The sequence below is a fragment of the Abramis brama genome (genome assembly GCF_963993115.1).
Source record: "Abramis brama genome assembly, chromosome: 13".
Classification (NCBI taxonomy): domain Eukaryota; kingdom Metazoa; phylum Chordata; class Actinopteri; order Cypriniformes; family Leuciscidae; genus Abramis; species Abramis brama.
The window spans coordinates 35,306,271-35,325,363 of NC_139975.1; the positions used below are offsets into that span (position 1 = coordinate 35,306,271).

General features: G+C 37.5%; 1 protein-coding gene across 1 annotated transcript; it reads left to right on the forward strand.

Annotated features, from left to right (window-relative positions):
• The first annotated feature begins 9,846 nt into the window (after nucleotides 1–9,846).
• Nucleotides 9,847–15,056, forward strand: LOC311094434 (nuclear factor 7, brain-like). The gene is made up of 6 exons (XM_084132396.1): nucleotides 9,847–10,475; nucleotides 12,341–12,436; nucleotides 12,549–12,779; nucleotides 12,897–12,919; nucleotides 13,001–13,119; nucleotides 13,489–15,056. Exons 1-6 carry the CDS (start codon nucleotides 10,080–10,082, stop codon nucleotides 14,028–14,030), a joined length of 1,407 nt encoding a protein of 468 aa, XP_083988522.1. The 5' UTR covers nucleotides 9,847–10,079; the 3' UTR covers nucleotides 14,031–15,056.
• The last annotated feature ends 4,037 nt before the right edge of the window (nucleotides 15,057–19,093 follow it).

Sequence of the window (19,093 nt, forward strand, 5' to 3'; positions counted from 1 at the left end):
TGGCCATCACCCAAACAAACTTGGTTCAAGAGTGTTAAAGGACAATATCTACTTCTCCCTCAATCATCCTTCTGCAGTGTGTGCCAATCCACTCAATCTGAACGGCACACACACATCTGGATACAGTATGAATGACCACGGGACTTCACTTCAACAGCAAAATGGACATGATAACACCACTCCGCCACAACAACCTCTGCTCACGGACACAATATCAGCTGAGCCCTGTCCACACAGCTCACCACAGACAGACATATCAGAACTGCTCCAAGATTCACCACCCAAGGACGACTTCCTGGAAAACAGCCAGGGAATCCAGGACAGCATATCACAACCTCCGATAACACCAGAGCAACAGCCCCTTTCACCAGACACTTTCTCCCTCTCCCCAGCAACTCCACTCCTGTGCTTCTCACAGAAAATGGAAGAACTGGTGTATGCTGGAACCAGACTATCCCACTCTTTTGCTGCAAGCCCCCAAATACCAACCAAAAAAAGACAGGCACCATTACCACCCGCACCAAAGCCTGCGGGCCCAGCTCGCCCTCCCCCTCCTGTGAGAGCTCTTCGGCCTCTGCCACAACGCCAGGGCCCACACCCTCCTCCATCTGCTCGAGGTGAACCGAAAACAACTGATACCAGCTCTCAGTGATATGTGTTGGGTCCCCGTTTTGATAACAGTAACTTTCTCAAATGTTTACAGAACAAACGGGAACCCAGTGTGCCTGTATCTTCCTCTATTGCTGTTCTATTACAAGATAGAAAGTCTAAGGCCTTCAATAGCCGTACAGCAAACCTAACTAATCTGGTGCCTCTTACACGTCAAACTAATATTGCTGTGGGGAAAAGTAAGTCTGTTAAGTTAGCAATCCTTAACATTCGCTCACTTAAAAATAAATCACTTCTAGTCAACGACTTAATAACCACAAACAATCTGGATTTTATGCTTCTAAATGAAACCTGGCTAGAAGACAGCTGCAGTGCAACAATCCTCAATGAAGCAGCCCCCCCGAACTTTACTTTTATGAGTGTCTGCAGAGCTGTTAAGAGAGGTGGGGGTCTAGCTGCTCTTTTTAAAGATATCTATCAATGTAAGCAAAAATCATTTGGGAATTACTTGTCTTTCGAATATCTGGGTATTGTGTTAAAAGGTGCTCCACGCATTTTACTTATCATTATTTACAGGCCTCCAAAATACTCTCCAGCCTTTGCTGAGGACTTTACAGAAATGTTATCAACAATTACATCAGAGTTTGACTGTTTTGCCATTGCTGGAGATTTAAACATCCACATAGATAATGCAGAAACCAATATGGCAAAAGAAATCAATACTGTTTTAAAAACTTTTGATCTGACTCAGCATGTTCATGGACCCACACACAATCGTGGACACACTCTAGATTTACTTATCAGTAAGGGTCTAAACATTTCATCGATTGTTATTAAGGATGTAGCACTGTCTGATCATTTCTGTATTTTCTTTGATATATTGATCTCTCCTGCCACTGAAGCTAGATCTGTGTCTGTCAAGAAGAGATGCTTAAATGAGAACACTAGTGTACTATTTATGAAGGCTATATCCTTAACACCAAGCATATCTGCAGACTCTGTTGATTTTCTCCTTGATTCTTTTAACTCAAAAGTTAAAAGTGTAATTGATGATATTGCTCCTGTTAAAGTCAGGAAGAAGAGTGGCAGACAAAAAGCACCTTGGAGAAACTCAACAGCAGTGCAAAATATGAAAAGACAATGCAGAAAAGCAGAGCGCATGTGGCGGAAGACAAAACTTGTAGTCCATTATAACATCTACAAAGACAGCATCCATGCTTTTAATATGGAACTAGGCAAAGCTAGACAGACTTTCTTCTCAAATATTATAAACAGTAATTTAAACAACACACGCACTCTTTTTGCTACTGTAGAGAGACTGACAAACCCCCCAAGCCAGATTCCCAGTGAAATGCTCTCAGACAACAAGTGCAGTGAGTTTGCTTCTTTCTTCTCTGAGAAAATCAATATTATCAGAAAGGCGATCAGCACATCTTTGAGTTGCCCTGGGGTTAGACAGACCATCAAACCACCTGAGAAAGTAGTTACTATGTCTGACTTCAAAGAAATTGATGGCAAAATTTTGGAAGAAACCGTACAGCACCTTAAAACATCAACCTGTGCTCTTGACACACTTCCCACATCATTTTTCAAAAGTGTGTTAAACAGTTTAGAAGCAGATCTTCTAGAAGTGGTAAATGCCTCACTTCTCTCTGGGAGTTTTCCAAACTCCCTGAAAACTGCAGTTGTCAAGCCCCTCCTGAAAAAGAGCAATCTGGATAAGACCATATTAAGCAACTATAGGCCGATCTCAAATCTTCCTTTCATAGGCAAGATCATTGAAAAAGTTGTCTTCAATCAGCTGAACAAATTCCTATGCTCGAATGGATACTTTGACAATTTTCAATCTGGTTTCCGACCGCACCACAGCACAGAGACAGCGCTCATAAAGATAATAAACGATATTCGCTTAAATACTGATTCAGGCAAATTATCAGTGCTGGTACTACTCGACCTCAGTGCTGCATTTGACACTGTCGATCATAACATACTTCTTGACAGGCTGGAAAACTGGGTGGGGCTTTCTGGGAAAGTCCTAAAATGGTTCAGGTCATACTTAGATGGGAGAGGTTATTATGTGAGTATAGGAGATCATAAGTCTGAGTGGACATCCATGACATGCGGAGTCCCTCAAGGCTCAATTCTTGCGCCACTCCTGTTCAACCTGTATATGCTCCCAATGAGCCAAATAATGAGAAAGAACCAAATTGCTTACCACAGCTATGCAGACGACACACAGATCTACTTAGCCCTATCGCCTAACGATTACAGCCCCATTGACTCCCTGTGCCAATGCATTGATGAAGTCAACAGTTGGATGTGTCAAAACTTTCTTCAGTTAAACAAAGACAAAACTGAAGTCATTGCATTTGGAAACAAAGATGAAGTTCTCAAGGTGAACGCATACCTTCACTCTAGGGGTCAAACAACTAAACATCAAGTCAGGAATCTTGGTGTGACACTAGAGTCAGACCTTAGTTTCAGTAATCATGTCAAAGCAATAACTAAATCAGCATACTATCATCTGAAAAATATTGCAAGAATTAGATACTTTGTTTCCAGACAAGACTTAGAGAAACTTGTTCATGCTTTCATCACCAGCAGGGTGGATTATTGTAATGGACTCCTCACTGGCCTTCCCAAAAAGACCATAAGACAGTTGCAGCTCATACAGAACGCTGCCGCCAGGATTCTGAGCAGAACCAGAAAATATGAACATATCACACCAGTCCTCAGGTCTTTACACTGGCTCCCAGTTAAATTTAGGATTGATTTTAAAGTATTATTACTGGTATATAAATCATTTAATGGCCTAGGACCTCAATACATTGCAGATATGCTCACTGAATATAAACCCAACAGATCACTCAGATCACTAGGATCATATCAGCTAGAAATACCAAGGGTTCACTCTAAGCATGGCGAGTCCGCTTTTAGCTATTATGCCAGCCGCAGCTGGAACCAGCTTCCAGAGGAGATCAGATGTGCTCCTACTGTAGTCACTTTCAAATCCAGACTCAAAACACATCTGTTTAGCTATGCATTTAATGAATGAGCACTGTGCCAATGTTCGTCCGACTGTTTGTACTGTACTGTATTTTATTTTTTATTTTTCTAAACTGTTTTAATTATTCTTATTTCTTTTTATTATTTTAATTTCTTCTATGTAAAGCACTTTGAATTGCCACTGTGTATGAAAAGTGCTATATAAATAAACTTGCCTTGCCTTGCCTTGCCTACTGACAAGTAGTAATGCTGACAGATAAGCAATCTTATCTTTCTTTCTTCAGATAAGAAAACTGAAGGATTTTATGAATGGGAGCTGTTTCCAACATAAACGGACCCTCTACGCAGAAACAGTGTTTCTTGTAACGCTACTTAGAAAAAAACTGCAGTACTGTATATATATTTTTAAGTGGTATGTTTATTGTTTTCAATAATTTGAAAATGAATTCGAGAATTAACTTGAATGTGCAGCAATTTGTACAAATAGAGAGTATGTAGGCCTACTATATTTGTTGTAGCCATTAAATAAGAGCATTTAATTTCATATTTGTTCAAATATTATAATGTATTTTTTTCCATCTACAGTACCAGTCAAAAGTTTGGAAACATTACTATTTTTAATGTTTTTGAAGAAGTCTCTTATGCTCATCAAGCCTGCAGTAAAAAAAAAAGAAAAGAAAAAAAGTAATATTATGAAATATTATTACAATTTAAAATAATGGTTCTCTTTTTTAATATATTTTAAAATGTAATTTATTTTTGTGATGCAAAGCTGAATTTTCATCAGCAAGTACTCCAGTCTTTGGTGTCTTATGATCCTTCAGAAATCATTCTAATATGATGATTTGATACTCAGTTATAATCAATGATGGAAACAGTTGTGCTGTTTAATATATTTTTTTGGAATACTTTTTTCAGGATTCATTGATGAGCAAAACGTTAACAGCATTTATTCAAAATAAAAACATTTCTAACAATATAAATCGTTACCATCACCTTTCATCAATTTAACGCATCCTTGTTGAATTAAAGTACTAATTTCTTTCAAAAAAATAGCTATTGTTCCCAAACTTTTGAACGGTAGTGTATATTGTTACAAAAGATTTCTATTCTAAATAAATACAGTTCTTTTTAACTTTTTATTCATCAAATAATCCTGAAAAAAGTATCTCAGGTTATAAAAAAATATTAAGCAGCACAACTGTTTCCAACATTGATCATAAATCAGCATATTAGAATGATTTCTGAAGGATCATAAGACACCAAAGACTGGAGTACTTGCTGATGAAAATTCAGCTTTGCATCACAAAAATAAATTACATTTTAAAGTATATTAAAAAAGAGAACCATTATTTTAAATTGTAATAATATTTCATAATATTACTGTTTTTTGTTTTTTTAACTGCAGGCTTGATGAGCATAAGAGACTTATTTCAAAAACATTAAAAATAGTAACGTTTCCAAACTTTTGACTGGTACTGTATGTTGATTATGAAAAGTGAACACCATGATAGGATGCATCATGAGACAGAGTGGGGTCAGACATGATTTTGTTAATGGGTCAGACATGATTAAACTTAATTTTCTTCATTAAGTTTTTTGTAGAAAGCCTTTCTTTAAAGTGAATTTCGTTTTGAATAAATTGTAGTTTAATTTTAATACATTTTTCATCAACCAATTGCCTGGATTTAATAAATAAGAAGCATAGCAGACAATATAAATCATGACATAGGCACCGGTGCGCCGTGGACACACTTTGGCATTGCACGTGAGCGCATCTCATCATAAATTAACCGAAGCTCAGACATAAGAAATATAGCCTATCTAAAGAAAGCTTTAAATGTCTTTAAATGAAACAATTAAAAATGAAAAGAAATAGGCTACTCTCTGATTATGTAATCCAAGATGTGCATTTCTCTCCAGGCTATAGGCGTGTTCACTACGGAGATGGCGATCGTCAACTTCATCTTTGCAGCAGACACTGCAGAAAACACTATAGTTTATTAATAAAAATCAATGCACGGCACGCGTGTCACTGGATTTACAAATGCACATCTTGCTTATTGCACGCACACTCGGCACACATATGATGTCGAAATAACGAGATATTGTGTTGAAATAACATTATTAATAATAATAAATCTTTAATAATATTTGATTGAATGCCGAATGTTGTGCTTGTTCAATTTAATAAAATTAATACTTTAATTGTGATCATTAAAATGATTGAATATTAAATATTAAGTGGCCAATTTTTGCTCATTTATTAAAAGTATTTATATATAATATATATAGCACCCCCTCAGCACGTTAAAAAATTCTCTGGCGCCGCCCCTGGTTATAACGGCCCACGTATTAAAAATGATTGGGTCTAAATTGGGCCGGGCTCGGACACAATTAACGGGCTCAGGTAGGGTCAGGCTTGATTTTTTGGGCCCGATCTAAGCTCTACTCCTCATTATCCAAGCAAATTGTTTGGGCTTGTTGAGGCTCTCTGATGGGTCAATATCACTATAAAGTGCCTTTGGTGTCCTCATCAGAATCGCTCAGTCATCATGAACATAATGCAAAATAATGAAATTCTGAGGTTTTATTATAAATGGCCAAGCACTTACACACATACAAGAACAATGATACGTCTCTTGAAATGTGTTTTTCTGATTTTATACCATTTTCTTTGATTGGATGTATGTGATTTTGGCATGTCCCACACGCTGCTCAGCTAAATTCAGTGAGTGTAAAAAGTGGTTAAATTACATAAAATTAAAATACTTTTTGAATGTATTTATTGTCCTCAGCAAGCTGTTTAATAAAACAAGTCATTCTGGTTATTTATATTTTATCTTCATAATAATATTAAGCAGTTTGCATGTGTCCCTGAAATTGCTGTCCACCCTGTCATTATGGGGTAAACGCCACTTTAAGAAACCAACTGATGTACTCAGTGACATCATCTCCCCCATTTGTTCTTTCTTCAGTGGAGGTTAAAATATCTGCAACACACACAGTAAGTATCTACACTTATATTTCCTAATTTTCATCATATTGTGTTTGTAGTTGCCTGTTGTCAAGCTTAACATGTCCACCCTGTCATTGTGAAATATTAATTAATATAAAAACTTTTCAGAAATTCTAAATATGTATTTTAAACAGTGCACAGTCAGCTTCAACAGTGAATCACTTTGCTAACTGCTGTACACCATGTGCTCATTAAATACTAACTTTAGCCAAAAAATGTCCACCCTGTTCCTTGACAGGGTGGACATGGTTCATGACAGGGTGGACATTTGCAACTCCTGAAAATCAGCCTGAGCCAGGCCCCTCCTTCTTCTATATTGGTTAAGGGTTTCTTGAAGTTCCTGTTGTTTTTCTAATGTTCCCCCGTTCTAGTTCACCCATTAAAGCATCTGTCCACCCTGTCATGCCAAGTTCCACCCTGTCATTTAAAACTTTTATGATGAAAATAAACTAATTATTTTAACAAGTTAACAAAACCTTGTGTGTGATTTCTTAATAAACAAATGAGGGCAGGTTAGTATTGTTTTAAAGTTTGACTAAATATCTTTGTTGTTAGATTTTATTTAGAATAGAATGTGCAACTATCGCATATTTTATTGGGCAATACATATTTAAGCAGTAACTTCATTATTATCAAAATACTTTTAACATTAACTAAAATGTTTTGTTGGGAAAGGGACACATTATCTTTCCACAGATCTACATTTTATAATCACTATGCAATGAAAATGTATTTAATCTACTATGAATTTGGACATATTTTATGGTTTGCTCGTATATTGTCAGCTTGCAGTTAATTTATAAAAAGTGCTGGAGCTTGACCAATATGCATTTCTAACAGCCTAATGTCTCCTTAATACAACACATATGAAGTTAAATGGAAAATCTCAGATTTTTTGGGGGAAATTGTGAAGTCTCAAAGGCACTTTATGGTGATTTTGACCCTGATAGCGGTATGTTCAGGCAAACGTAAACCGAAAGTTCGTTACCGGCTTGTTCTACGTTGCCATAGCGATCACGGGAAAGGTCAGAGTTCGGGAAAGTCGTGGATAAGAGAATAAATTGCATGTTTACTTAACAATATACACAGTTCAAATATCAAAAGTGCAATTCAAATGAAACACAGTTCAGTCCAATGACCAATTATACAAACACATTCAATTCCCCAAAATTAAAGCTAAGCCGGCAAATTACTAAATGGCCACTCAATGAAATAAAATAAATACACGTTGCAGGCCTGTAGCATGGCTTAAGTTGGGAGCGGAGAGACCTTAAACACAATGGACGCTTCGCGCCGTGGCTCATCAAACAAAACAAAAAACTCACTGCTGTAGTAGTGCTGGTCGTTTTCGCGACGTGCTGGCAATGCTGGTGGTTAAAGACGTCGTCCGACAGCTAAGCAGGGAATGGCTCTGGAGATAAGTGCTTCTTCAGACGATGCACAAAAGGGCAACCGAGCAGGCTACTCGCTGGCAAAGTACTTGTAGCTAAATCGTGCTGACTAGCCGTCAGCCGTCTGACTAGTGATGTACGTCATGTGCCAGAGAACTTCACTACTTTACTTTACTACACTACACTACAGTTCACTACACTACACTATACTACACTATACTACTGAATCCCTTTCCTTGCGATGCGGATTCTTAATAGCCTCATCTGTATGGGGGCTGTTTACACCTGGCCACTCGCATGGTTTTCTCAGATGGGATATCTAGCCGATCGTGAAGAGACCAGGTGTAAATGCCCTCCGAAACGCATTCGAGACGGATTTGAATCCGATCGCTCAAACCACTTCAGGAGGAGGTCTGAGACGCACTCCAGACGAAACTGGACAAGTGTAAATGCATCTGGTTGTTGAAACCACATATGTAAATTGTACTTCTCCCAAAAATGGTAAAAAAAATAAACGTGTGAGAGCGTGTAATAGGCTATATGTAATATTATAGCCAGATATGACGACGCTACTGCAACACGCATCACCGTGACCGCAGATGAGAAGCTGAGCATCTATTCATTAAGCCAACGTGCAAACTATAATCAAAGTGAAAGTGAGAAGCTTAACACACAATCATCATCATTAAAAGTAAAGAAATGAAATGATCTTACCAGGGCTGTTGCCGCTCTCTCTTATTGCGGTCTTTGATTTTGAAATTTTAGCTGATGATCAATAAAATGCAGCTCATATCTGTTGCTTTCGGTGACGTGCACTCCATTAAATCTGCATATAGCGCGGGGATTGAAGATCGGATTTAAATCCGTTTCGCAAAAACACATTTATGTGATGTGTAAATGGAATCGTTTTGATAAATCAGATAGCTATCCGATCTGAGAAAACGCATGAAGTGGCCAGGTGTAAACAACCCCTATAAGATGTATAAGATGTGAAAGTGTGTGTCTTTGTGTGCATGCACCTGCATTTATTTACTCCCTCTATTCATGAGTTTTGTTGGTTTACAAACAGGAAAAATGTCCACATCCAGGATACAAAATGTTATCTTTATTGTTTTGAGTTACTATGAGTATGCAATGGAACAGATTGTTGTCATGTAGGCTATTTAATATATTGATTAATTAATTTATTCATCTATCCATTCATTCATGTTTGCTTTCAAGATTAATGCGTTTGGATGTGAAACATTTTGCCTCACTTTCACCAGCAGAGGTCCTCGTCAAGCTCTGGTTTGAAAAGCTTTGTGTAATGAACTTTTTTCTGATACAATTGTGTTGAAAGCTTCGATGGTTCATAATGCTTCACTTCACCTTCACTACAGAAAACACAGGCAAAAAGGGAAAACCAGGATAACACTTAGAAATGCAGAGTAACAACATCCAAAACTTTTGCAAGGAATGACAGCACATACAGGGGTTATATAGGCAATATTAACAAGGTATTGTGAGACAGCAGAATGTAAGCAAGCATAATGGGTCCAGGCAGTGGGTTATGGGAAATGTAGTCCATGATAAGATGGCGAGAGTCGGGAGGTGTTTCCCCCTAGTGGAGATCATGGGCACTCCAGCTGGTGGATGTGACAGTCTTATATGACCCACTAGAAGGGACAATCAGTCTTATTTTTTTTGGAATCAAATTTTTATATAACTGACTTAAAAAAGTTATGAATCGTTTTAAAGAAAAGAAAAAAAGACTAACTTACTAGTTTCAGTGGTTTATGCAACCAGTCCCAGAAGCTCCAAAAGGTCGTCAGAAACTCCACCCTCTTACAAAACCTTCCAGGAAGTGACTAGTCATTATTATTTCTGCCTTTCACTTTTACTGAAAGCTAAAACGAGTCGTGAAGAACAGAGGAGGACACATTATATTAGGGCTTTTGTGTATTTCTGAATGAACCTAGATTAGATTTTGATTGTAATAGTTGTTTACTCTTTAAACCAAAGTTCAGAAAGTGAAAGTAAATTGTAGATTATTGGATCTTTTACAAGACGAGGAAATGGATTCAAAATCTGTGGAAGAGCTTTCTTGTCCTGTTTGCTTCGAAATCTTCAAGACTCCTGTTCTTCTGTCCTGTAGTCACAGTATTTGTAAAGAGTGTCTACAACAGTTCTGGAAAACTAAGGAAACTCAGGAGTGTCCTGTCTGCAGGAGAAGATCATCTAGAAGTGAACCTCCATGTAATCTAGCGTTAAAAAACTTGTGCGATTCATTGATAAAGGAGGGAAATGAGAAGCGTTCATCAGGATCTGAGGAGATCTGCAGTTTACACAGTGAGAAACTCAAACTCTTCTGTCTGGAGGACAAACAGCCTGTGTGTTTAGTGTGCAGAGACTCAGAGAAACACACCAATCACACATTCAGACCCATCAGTGAAGTGCTTTCATCTTACAAGGTAAGACAAATGTCTCTCATTTCAAATGTTAAATACAGTGATATACATAGAAACAGTATTATCCCCTTAACGCCCACTGTCGCGAATTTGCAACAAACCCCTTCCATTCAGACTGCAGGCGAGATAGCGTGTGTTTTCCCCCAATGCCTGTTTGTGCACATTTGATACATACCTAGGAACCTTTTGCACGCACTGGTTTCTCGTAGGAGCGGTCGGAGTGGGAACTACATCCGGTTCACGGAAGCTAATATTTTGGTTTGCAAAATCCGCATATCAAGGGCGCAAATGTGGAGAAATTGCCCAAAATGAGTTAAGTTGTGCTAAGATAAAAATATGTACCAGCTTATTGATTGCTTCTATAGCTATGTTATTCATATAGACTTCATGTGACGAATATTTTTTACGTACTTTGTAGATTTCTGTTTGTTGCAAATTCGCGACATTGGTCCATAACGGCTGGATTGGGCTATAATCAGGGGCGGCTGGCCAATAGAGGGCGCTAGGGCGCCGCCCGCACTCATTAATGAGCCACACTCATTAAATAAATAAGTAAATACATACATAAATCATACATACAAATTGTCAGTATTTGTGTGTTTAAGATATTAAATGCACCCAGTATATGTGAAAAATATGACAGAAATTAAAAATGTCTGCTTTTTCAACACGTCTCCTCCACCTGCGTGCACGTCTCATCAGCTCTGGGGCGCTGGAGAGAGGCGCCCCAGAGAGGCGGGTCTGTGGAGCAGCTTAGCCAATTGCTGATTTAAGATATACATGTTTGACATAAACTCTAGCCAATCAGCGAGCTCAAATCTAGTCAGCTATGGGCGATTCTGTTAGCGCCCCAAGCTGCGCGCGCCCATCTCCATCACACAGCGGTCTATCGGCCTGGCTAGCTGGATGCGTCATGCTAATGTCTTGTTTTGCTTTCCGTGATTACTTTTTAAAACAACAGGTTACCTTTAGGTCACGTTACCTTTGTAAAAGTAGGGATTTAACACTTACTAGCATGAAGAACAAATATAGACACAGGCTGTGCGTGGAGATCGATATAAGAATCAAACTCTCTTCGATACAAACACATACCCTGTGTGAGTTCCTGTGTTTAATGTTGATCACATTATATGAAGATCCACACGATTACAAATGTGACATTGATTTTATACAACAGTTCAACAAACGAAATATTAATATTAAGTGATGTTCATTTTCAACACAGTTGTCAGTATTTTTACAGTAAATTAATAGCTCCAATAAAAGCCACAGCAGAACTGCAGCACACAGCAATGATTGTGAACGAATCTTTAGAGTAAATGATTCAATGATCAATTCATAAATACAGCCACTTGCTTTATTACTGAATGAATGACTCGATGACTCTCCACCTACTGGCGGTTTTAATTTAATATTTAAACATCACTTCGTTTTTACCATCATTGCATATTTATCTATTTAACATTTTTTTTAATTCAAAGAATTATTTATTTTATAAAGGTATTTGTAAAGGTAAAAATGCACTTGAAAAAATCGATTTAAGGGGGCAAATATTGTCCCTTACTGAAAAAGGTGTGACTGAAGAGTGGGGGTGCGCAGAAGGATATTAAGCCCCTTGGGGTACAGAAACACACATAATACATTTTTTTATTTAATTGTAAATAAATTCAGGCGTTTATTTGTGTATACAATAGACCAGTATTTATTTTTACTCAAACTAAATCTCATAATATTCAGACACAAATGCTTCCATGAGAATGACCCATTCAACAACATATAAATAATATAACAATAAAAACATTCAAACATACAATGTTTAAACCTCTTAGAGCTGCACAAGTTTCACAGATTTTCATCTTAACCTGTAGGAGGAATTTAATACAGCACTGACGTCCTTACAAGACAAGCTCAAACATGGAGAAGAAATTAAGAAAAAGTGTGATGAAACAATTGAGCACATCAAGGTGAGGATATAAAGAGTTAAATACTAAACATTCACACACACAGTTTATTATTGACATTAGTGGAGTGTGTGTTCATACAGCGCTGACTGAAGTGAATGTGATTTGATTTCAGTCTCAAGCTGAGCACACAGAGCGTCAGATTAAAGAAGAGTTTGAGAAGCTTCATCAGTTTCTCAGAGACGAAGAAGAAGCTACAATCACTGCACTGAGAGAGGAAGAGGAGCAGAAGAAGCAGAGGATGAAGGAGAAGCTGGAGGAGATGAACACACACATCTCAGCTCTTTCACACACAATCAGAGACATGGAGGAGATGATGAAAGACAATGACGTCTCGTTTCTAAAGGTGACAAATCAATCTGGCTTCATTCTCTGTGCAGAAAACAACTTGTATAGAGAGACTCATTGACACTGAGAGTGTTTGATAAGATATTAAAATGTTTTCAAACTCTATATTTTCCAGAACTTTAAGGCCTCAATGGAAAGGTGAGTGAGCTGCTCGTATCTCTTCTCTCAGTGGATCTGAACTCAAATTCACTGCAGTTCTGACTCCTGAATGTTCCTCAGAGTCCAGATCTCACAGCCGGATCCACGGATGAGTTCTGGAGCTTTGATTCATGTGTCGCGTTATCTGGGTAACCTGCCGTTCAGAGTCTGGAAGAAGATGCTGGAAACTGTCCAACACAGTGAGTCTCAGCAGATTTGACACCAGTGCAGAAGATAGTTCACATATAAACACACACAACATCAACATTTGATAGAAATATATTTAATAATCACTACAAAGTGAATCTAAACTGTATTTCAGAAAATCATCAGATCATACAGCAAACTTATAATGAAAAGTCTGTTCCTCATGGTTTATGTTTATGTATTAGGAGACAATAGTGTTTATTGAATACTGATATTAAACCTGAAGCCTCAATCCATTCTGACAGTAACTGAGAGACCATTGTTATGATTTATGATCTCTTTCAACAAAAGAAAAATGTTTTACATTTACATTTCTAATACATCATATCTCATCCTGTAATCTGATGTTATTCTCTTTGCAGCTCCGTTGACTCTGGATCCAAACACAGCAGATCCTCGTCTCACACTCTCTGCTGATCTGACCAGTGTGTCGCTCAGTGTTGGAGATAAAACACTTCCTGATAATCCAGAGAGGTTTGACAGGTGTGCATGTGTCCTGGGATCTGAGGGCTTTAACTCAGGAACACACTGCTGGGATGTGGAGGTTGGAGACAATACATGCTGGATTCTTGGAATAACAACAGCATCAAACCAAAGGAAGGGAGAGGATTTCTCTAAGTCTAATGTCTGGGGTGTGTGGTACATGAACAGCGAATACATCTCACAATCCCCAGAGCAACCCGACACTGTCTTTACTGTTGAACAGAAGCTTCAGCGTGTGAGAGTTCAGCTGGACTATGACAGAGGAACAGTGTCATTCTCTGATCCTGTAACTAAAGACTGTCTGTGCACATTCAGCACATCCTTCACAGAGACTGTCTTTCCATTCTTATATAATTACTGCACAACTCCTCTGAGGATCTTACCAGTTAAACTGTTTATTACAGCAGAAAATCACAGTTAAATCTGATTCTGCTTCTAGATTAATACAGTTTTGCAAATTATGTTTCAATAATAACTCTGTAATCAAAGGGTCTCATTGATCAATCACAATTAAATGCTAAATTTAAAGTCAACCTTTAACCCTTGTGTTTCCTTAAGGACATGTTTGTCTCTTTCAGGTTTCAATTTTTTTTTTAATCATTCATTGTTAATGCCAACTGCATCAAATTTGGTACAAGTGTGTATTTTTATTGGATTTTTCTTATTTCACCCTCATTTCCTTTCATAAATCACTGGGTACACAAAATATTTACACTAATATACAATACACAATATACTTTAAACATTACATCGTCACAATGCAGTATTTTAAAAATGTTACCAGAATACTGAAGACTGAATTTCTTGGGGGACTTTTTTTTTTTTACACAATACTGAATGCACTTGTTTTCAAGGCCCTTAGTACAATAAATAACATAACTTTAATAACAGAGACACATGGTATTGACAACACAAACAGTGTTTATTTAAATCTCACACGGTTTTATTATTTTAAAACATAATAAAATGTACCAACCATGTTTTAAATTAAAAGAACACTGAAGAAAAAAAAAGAGAAAAAAAAACATTTTGGAACAGCAGCCACACACAAACTACACATTGTTATTTACTTTTTCTTGCTGAAATGCTCGTTGTTACACTTGCGCCTGATGGCCGCTCGCACATCAGACACACTTGTGTGTGGAAACTCTGCAAGAACAGCATCTGTTAAAGTGAACGAGGTAAGGTCAGAGGGCATGTTCATACAACTTTTTTTCCCCACTACTTCAGTCTGTTAAAATCCTGTATTAAACAAGTATTACTAAATAAAAAGTACACGAGGATTAGCAGTGAGGAATTTTATCAGTATGTCATGTCAATAATGCTTTCAGTATATACGGTAGTCACACATACTGTATGCAACAAAAGCGAGTACACACATGTAAGATCATTTTGATGAACCAATGTCGTTTTAAAATCCCAATAATACATTTTTCAGTCTAGCTTTTTTTATTTGATGAATGAACAAAAAATTGCAGTGTACCTCTTATTAAAAAAAATGGCAATAACAGTTGTGTTTTTTATTATTGTTAAGGAAAAGTCAATTTCATTATGAATTTGACAGATTGCTGTAGTGCCTCAGTTCATGTGGCATGTGAACCAAATCATCTCTTCCTCTTTACTACTAGGTTCATTCTGAAACGCAACAGAAAATGAACTGTAACTTGTCTTAAAGCTTTAAGTCTCTATTTTTAAAATACGTAAATCATATCAAAACCAAATATTCTCTGTTTAAGTAATCCGTATGAAAGCAACGAGAGGTACAGTTTCTCAAACGCATGCTCATTATCTCTAATGTCACCAGACCCACATGCGCACAAGCGATTCACATGCTAATCGTCCACGTGAAGGAACACAAAACCTGTAAACTCCCTCATCAGTTTAAAACAAAGCATGAAGAGAGAAGAGAAACTTCATCATTCCTCTGCTTTTCATCGAGTTTGGAAGACACGCTATGAGTTTACCTTGGATTTACCTCAGACGAAGAAGAATGCGGTTTGAAAATACGATTTTGAAGGTAAGAAATGTATTCTCACATATATTAGCTAGAGTGTTATTGGTGCATAAACTGTACATTGTACTAGTTGAACTGGTGCCAGACTGAACTTTATGAAATCGATGGAAACATTTTAAAATATGAACAATAGACAGGCAGGCAACCTTTCAATGATAAATAAATATACATGTATGATACAAGGATGTTTTTATGTTCGATAATAATTAAACAGCATGATATAAAATTAGGTTGATATGAGTGTTTACTCTAACATGATGAATTTTATAATGTTTAGACCAGTGTTTACTGTTAAATACTGTGTTTGTGGATATCTGCTCAAACGTAGATATGTATAATGTGGTAACAATAATGTTTCATAGTTTGGAGCGGTCGGTCGGTCGCTTCAGTAAATGTTCTCTGCACGCGCTGTGCGTTTCAAAAGCAAAACGCATCACACATTAGGCTTCATGTTTTTACTCCAATCTCATTTTGTAACATCATAACGAATGAAAACATTTGAAGTAACATGATAATCCATATATGTTTCTCTAGTGTAGTGTACTGAAGTGTTCCTTTTTATTGATTTATCACTATAGGCTGCCTGTATTTATGTAAAATTTATATTATTATTATTATTTTATGCAGCCGTATAAGTATATGCCTACAAGGCACAACAAACCGTTTTTTTTTTTTTTTTTTTAAATAGCAATTTTAATCAGAAAAATTAAATTAGATCTAAAATAATTTTCTTCCCCAAATCTGGCAGGTTTCTCTTGATATCAGCATGTTCACATTTGTCTTTTGTTACTTTTGTTTTTTTTTACAGGGACCAGATGGCACTGATGAGCCCTGCTGACTAAAACATTCACACAAATTTTTGTGTTTTTAATCTGAAGCAAATACCTTGGAAATGATAACTAAGATCTGTGACTGTTCACGTCTCTCTGTTTTTTTGTATCTTAGGACTATGTTGTGTTGTAAATAAATCCATTCTGTTAGGGTGCTTTCACACTGGCAGTTTAGTTCGGAACGGGGCACGGTTCGCATGAAAAATCGCTAATGTGAACGCTGTCATGCGGCCCTGGGTGCGCACTGGGGTACCGACCCCGAGACTAACTGGAGGAGGTGGTCTGAGTTTGGTTGCTCCCGAACCGTGCCGCGGCTCGCGTGAATGTGAAAGCAACACGGACTCGGGTGCACACTTGTTCAGGAAGTAAAGTGACCTGCGCATGCGTTTTAGCTGATTATTAAGTATTTAGTTAAATAAAACACATGTAAGGGATGATAATGTTGATGATTTACCTTGGATACGAGCGAGAGTGAGCCTACAGTGTATTCGCGCATATCGCGTAGAACCAGGGCACCAAAATAATGGAAATCCACTGTCTCCTCAAAAGAGTCAGTTTGCAAGCAGCAGAAGGCCACCTTATGTGCATACCTGCAAACTCAGAAGGTCTGAAAAAGGTGACACATTTAGACATAATGTTGTGTGTATTTGTCCATTCAGACACGAAACAGAGCTCAATTCAGTACTCGCGCGCTGTATAGGTATGGCTGCACGCTTCGGGTCGGGTCGGTTGCGCACAAAAAGATGAGAAATGAGACATGCAGCGCATGCCAACTCGTGTCCCGCTGGGTAAGTTACATCAGCACGTTACAGTATCTACCACAAACGCAGGACATCAGTTCTGAATGGATCGCTTCCCAAATGACTCGCGTGATGTACTGAGTGGGCAGGAAGATTTTCACATAGTTTTGAAGCAAAATGTGTAGACTACATGATAATAACGTGACCAATAAGTCAGTATGGGTTTTATGGCCTTATTTTAGTGACTACAATTTTTTGTTTTTTTCAAAAACTATGCATAAACGTAATTTTCTCAAAACTACAAACTTTTACATACATGCTGCTGAGATATTATTGTAGCAGAGTTTGTGGTGAATACAGTGTAATCAGACTTTATCCATGGAAATATTAAAAGTAACAAAAATAAGCACAAATGTCAGAGCATGTCAGAACACCTCCAGGGCCCAGAAAACACCTCAGACCCCAGAGGGTTAACTCAAGAAAATTACAAACCTGTTATAGCCTGCACTTTGGCAACATCAAGCTGACTTTTTTGGGAGTCCACTTTCCCAGATTTCCCTGTCAGGGTGGACTCTGCAAGGATTTCCTTAGTGAAAACCATAACAGCCAGCTCCTGGGCAAAAATGGTCATACGAGATCTGTTCAGCCGCTGAAAGGCCCTCTTTGGGACTATCACTGCAGTTCCAGCCAAGGGGTGCTGTATAGAGAGATGTGTAGGGAGAGAGAAAGAGAGTCCACTGACAAATTAATACATAGTTGGGACATCCATCTCTGAGGAATAAATATTATTCCAATGTGAAAATATGCTTAAATCAAACTTTGTTTTGAAATGTTTTTGTCATGTTTTTTTAACCTTGCCAGTTTAAACTTTCAGTCAACTATAAGCCATTCAAATTCAATTAAATGGGAAAGGGACTCGGTAGGGAATTCGGTACTTGTTTGCTGTTCCGACAGATAAATCACTTTAAGATTGATCCATTTTACCATAAAGTTACATGGTGGAAATTCAACATTCTAAACACCCATGAATTCATGATGGCTGTTAAGTGATAGACACATTAGCCCTTAATTGTAACATACCATATCAATTTCATTGACCACTGTATTAGATGACATTGCCGATGAGGGGGTTCTGTCAGGTGAGCAAATCAATGACCGGACACACTGCACACACTCCTTCATTAATTTAACCATTTCCGGGAGCTCTACGTGAAAGTAAGGGGGAAAGTTAAGTTAGTGTTGTTTGACTAGAAAGGACTCTGCATCTGTAGTACATTACAGATGGATGAAATGTAAAAGCTAGCCAGAATTACAGGGATAATGTTACTAAAGTTAAGCAAAGGTAAATCATGCCCATTGTGGGACTTTGCAATGTAATTGTCAACCCCTCCAATGCCAACCTGAATACCTACCACGAAGGGATGCCATGATTTCTTCATCCATTTGGGGCAGCGTTTTCTGTCCAGTGTTAGCATCCTTTATCTGCTTACAAACAAGCACAATGAAACTTTTGATTACAGTAACATTATACCACATTTACATGTTTGTTACAATACAAATAATACTAATAATAATCATCATGGGAAAGTAACAGAAAAGTAACAATTAATGATGTTCTAATTTTAATTCTGCATTGAAACAGCAGCAGGCCTTAACGCTAAGGACTTTAGCTACTGCATTTAACTTAAAAAACTCTGTCATTTTTTATCATACAGATCAGAGTAATGTAAAGGGTCTACTTTTATTTTCTGTAAACTCACAATAACAACAAATTGTTGAGCTTTTGTAAAAAAAAAAAGAAAGAAAAGAAAACAATCAGGATGCGTTTTCTGCCGTCCCATTCTCAGTGAGCTGAAACTCAGCGTACACTTGCCTTACAGACATGAGAAATAGATATATA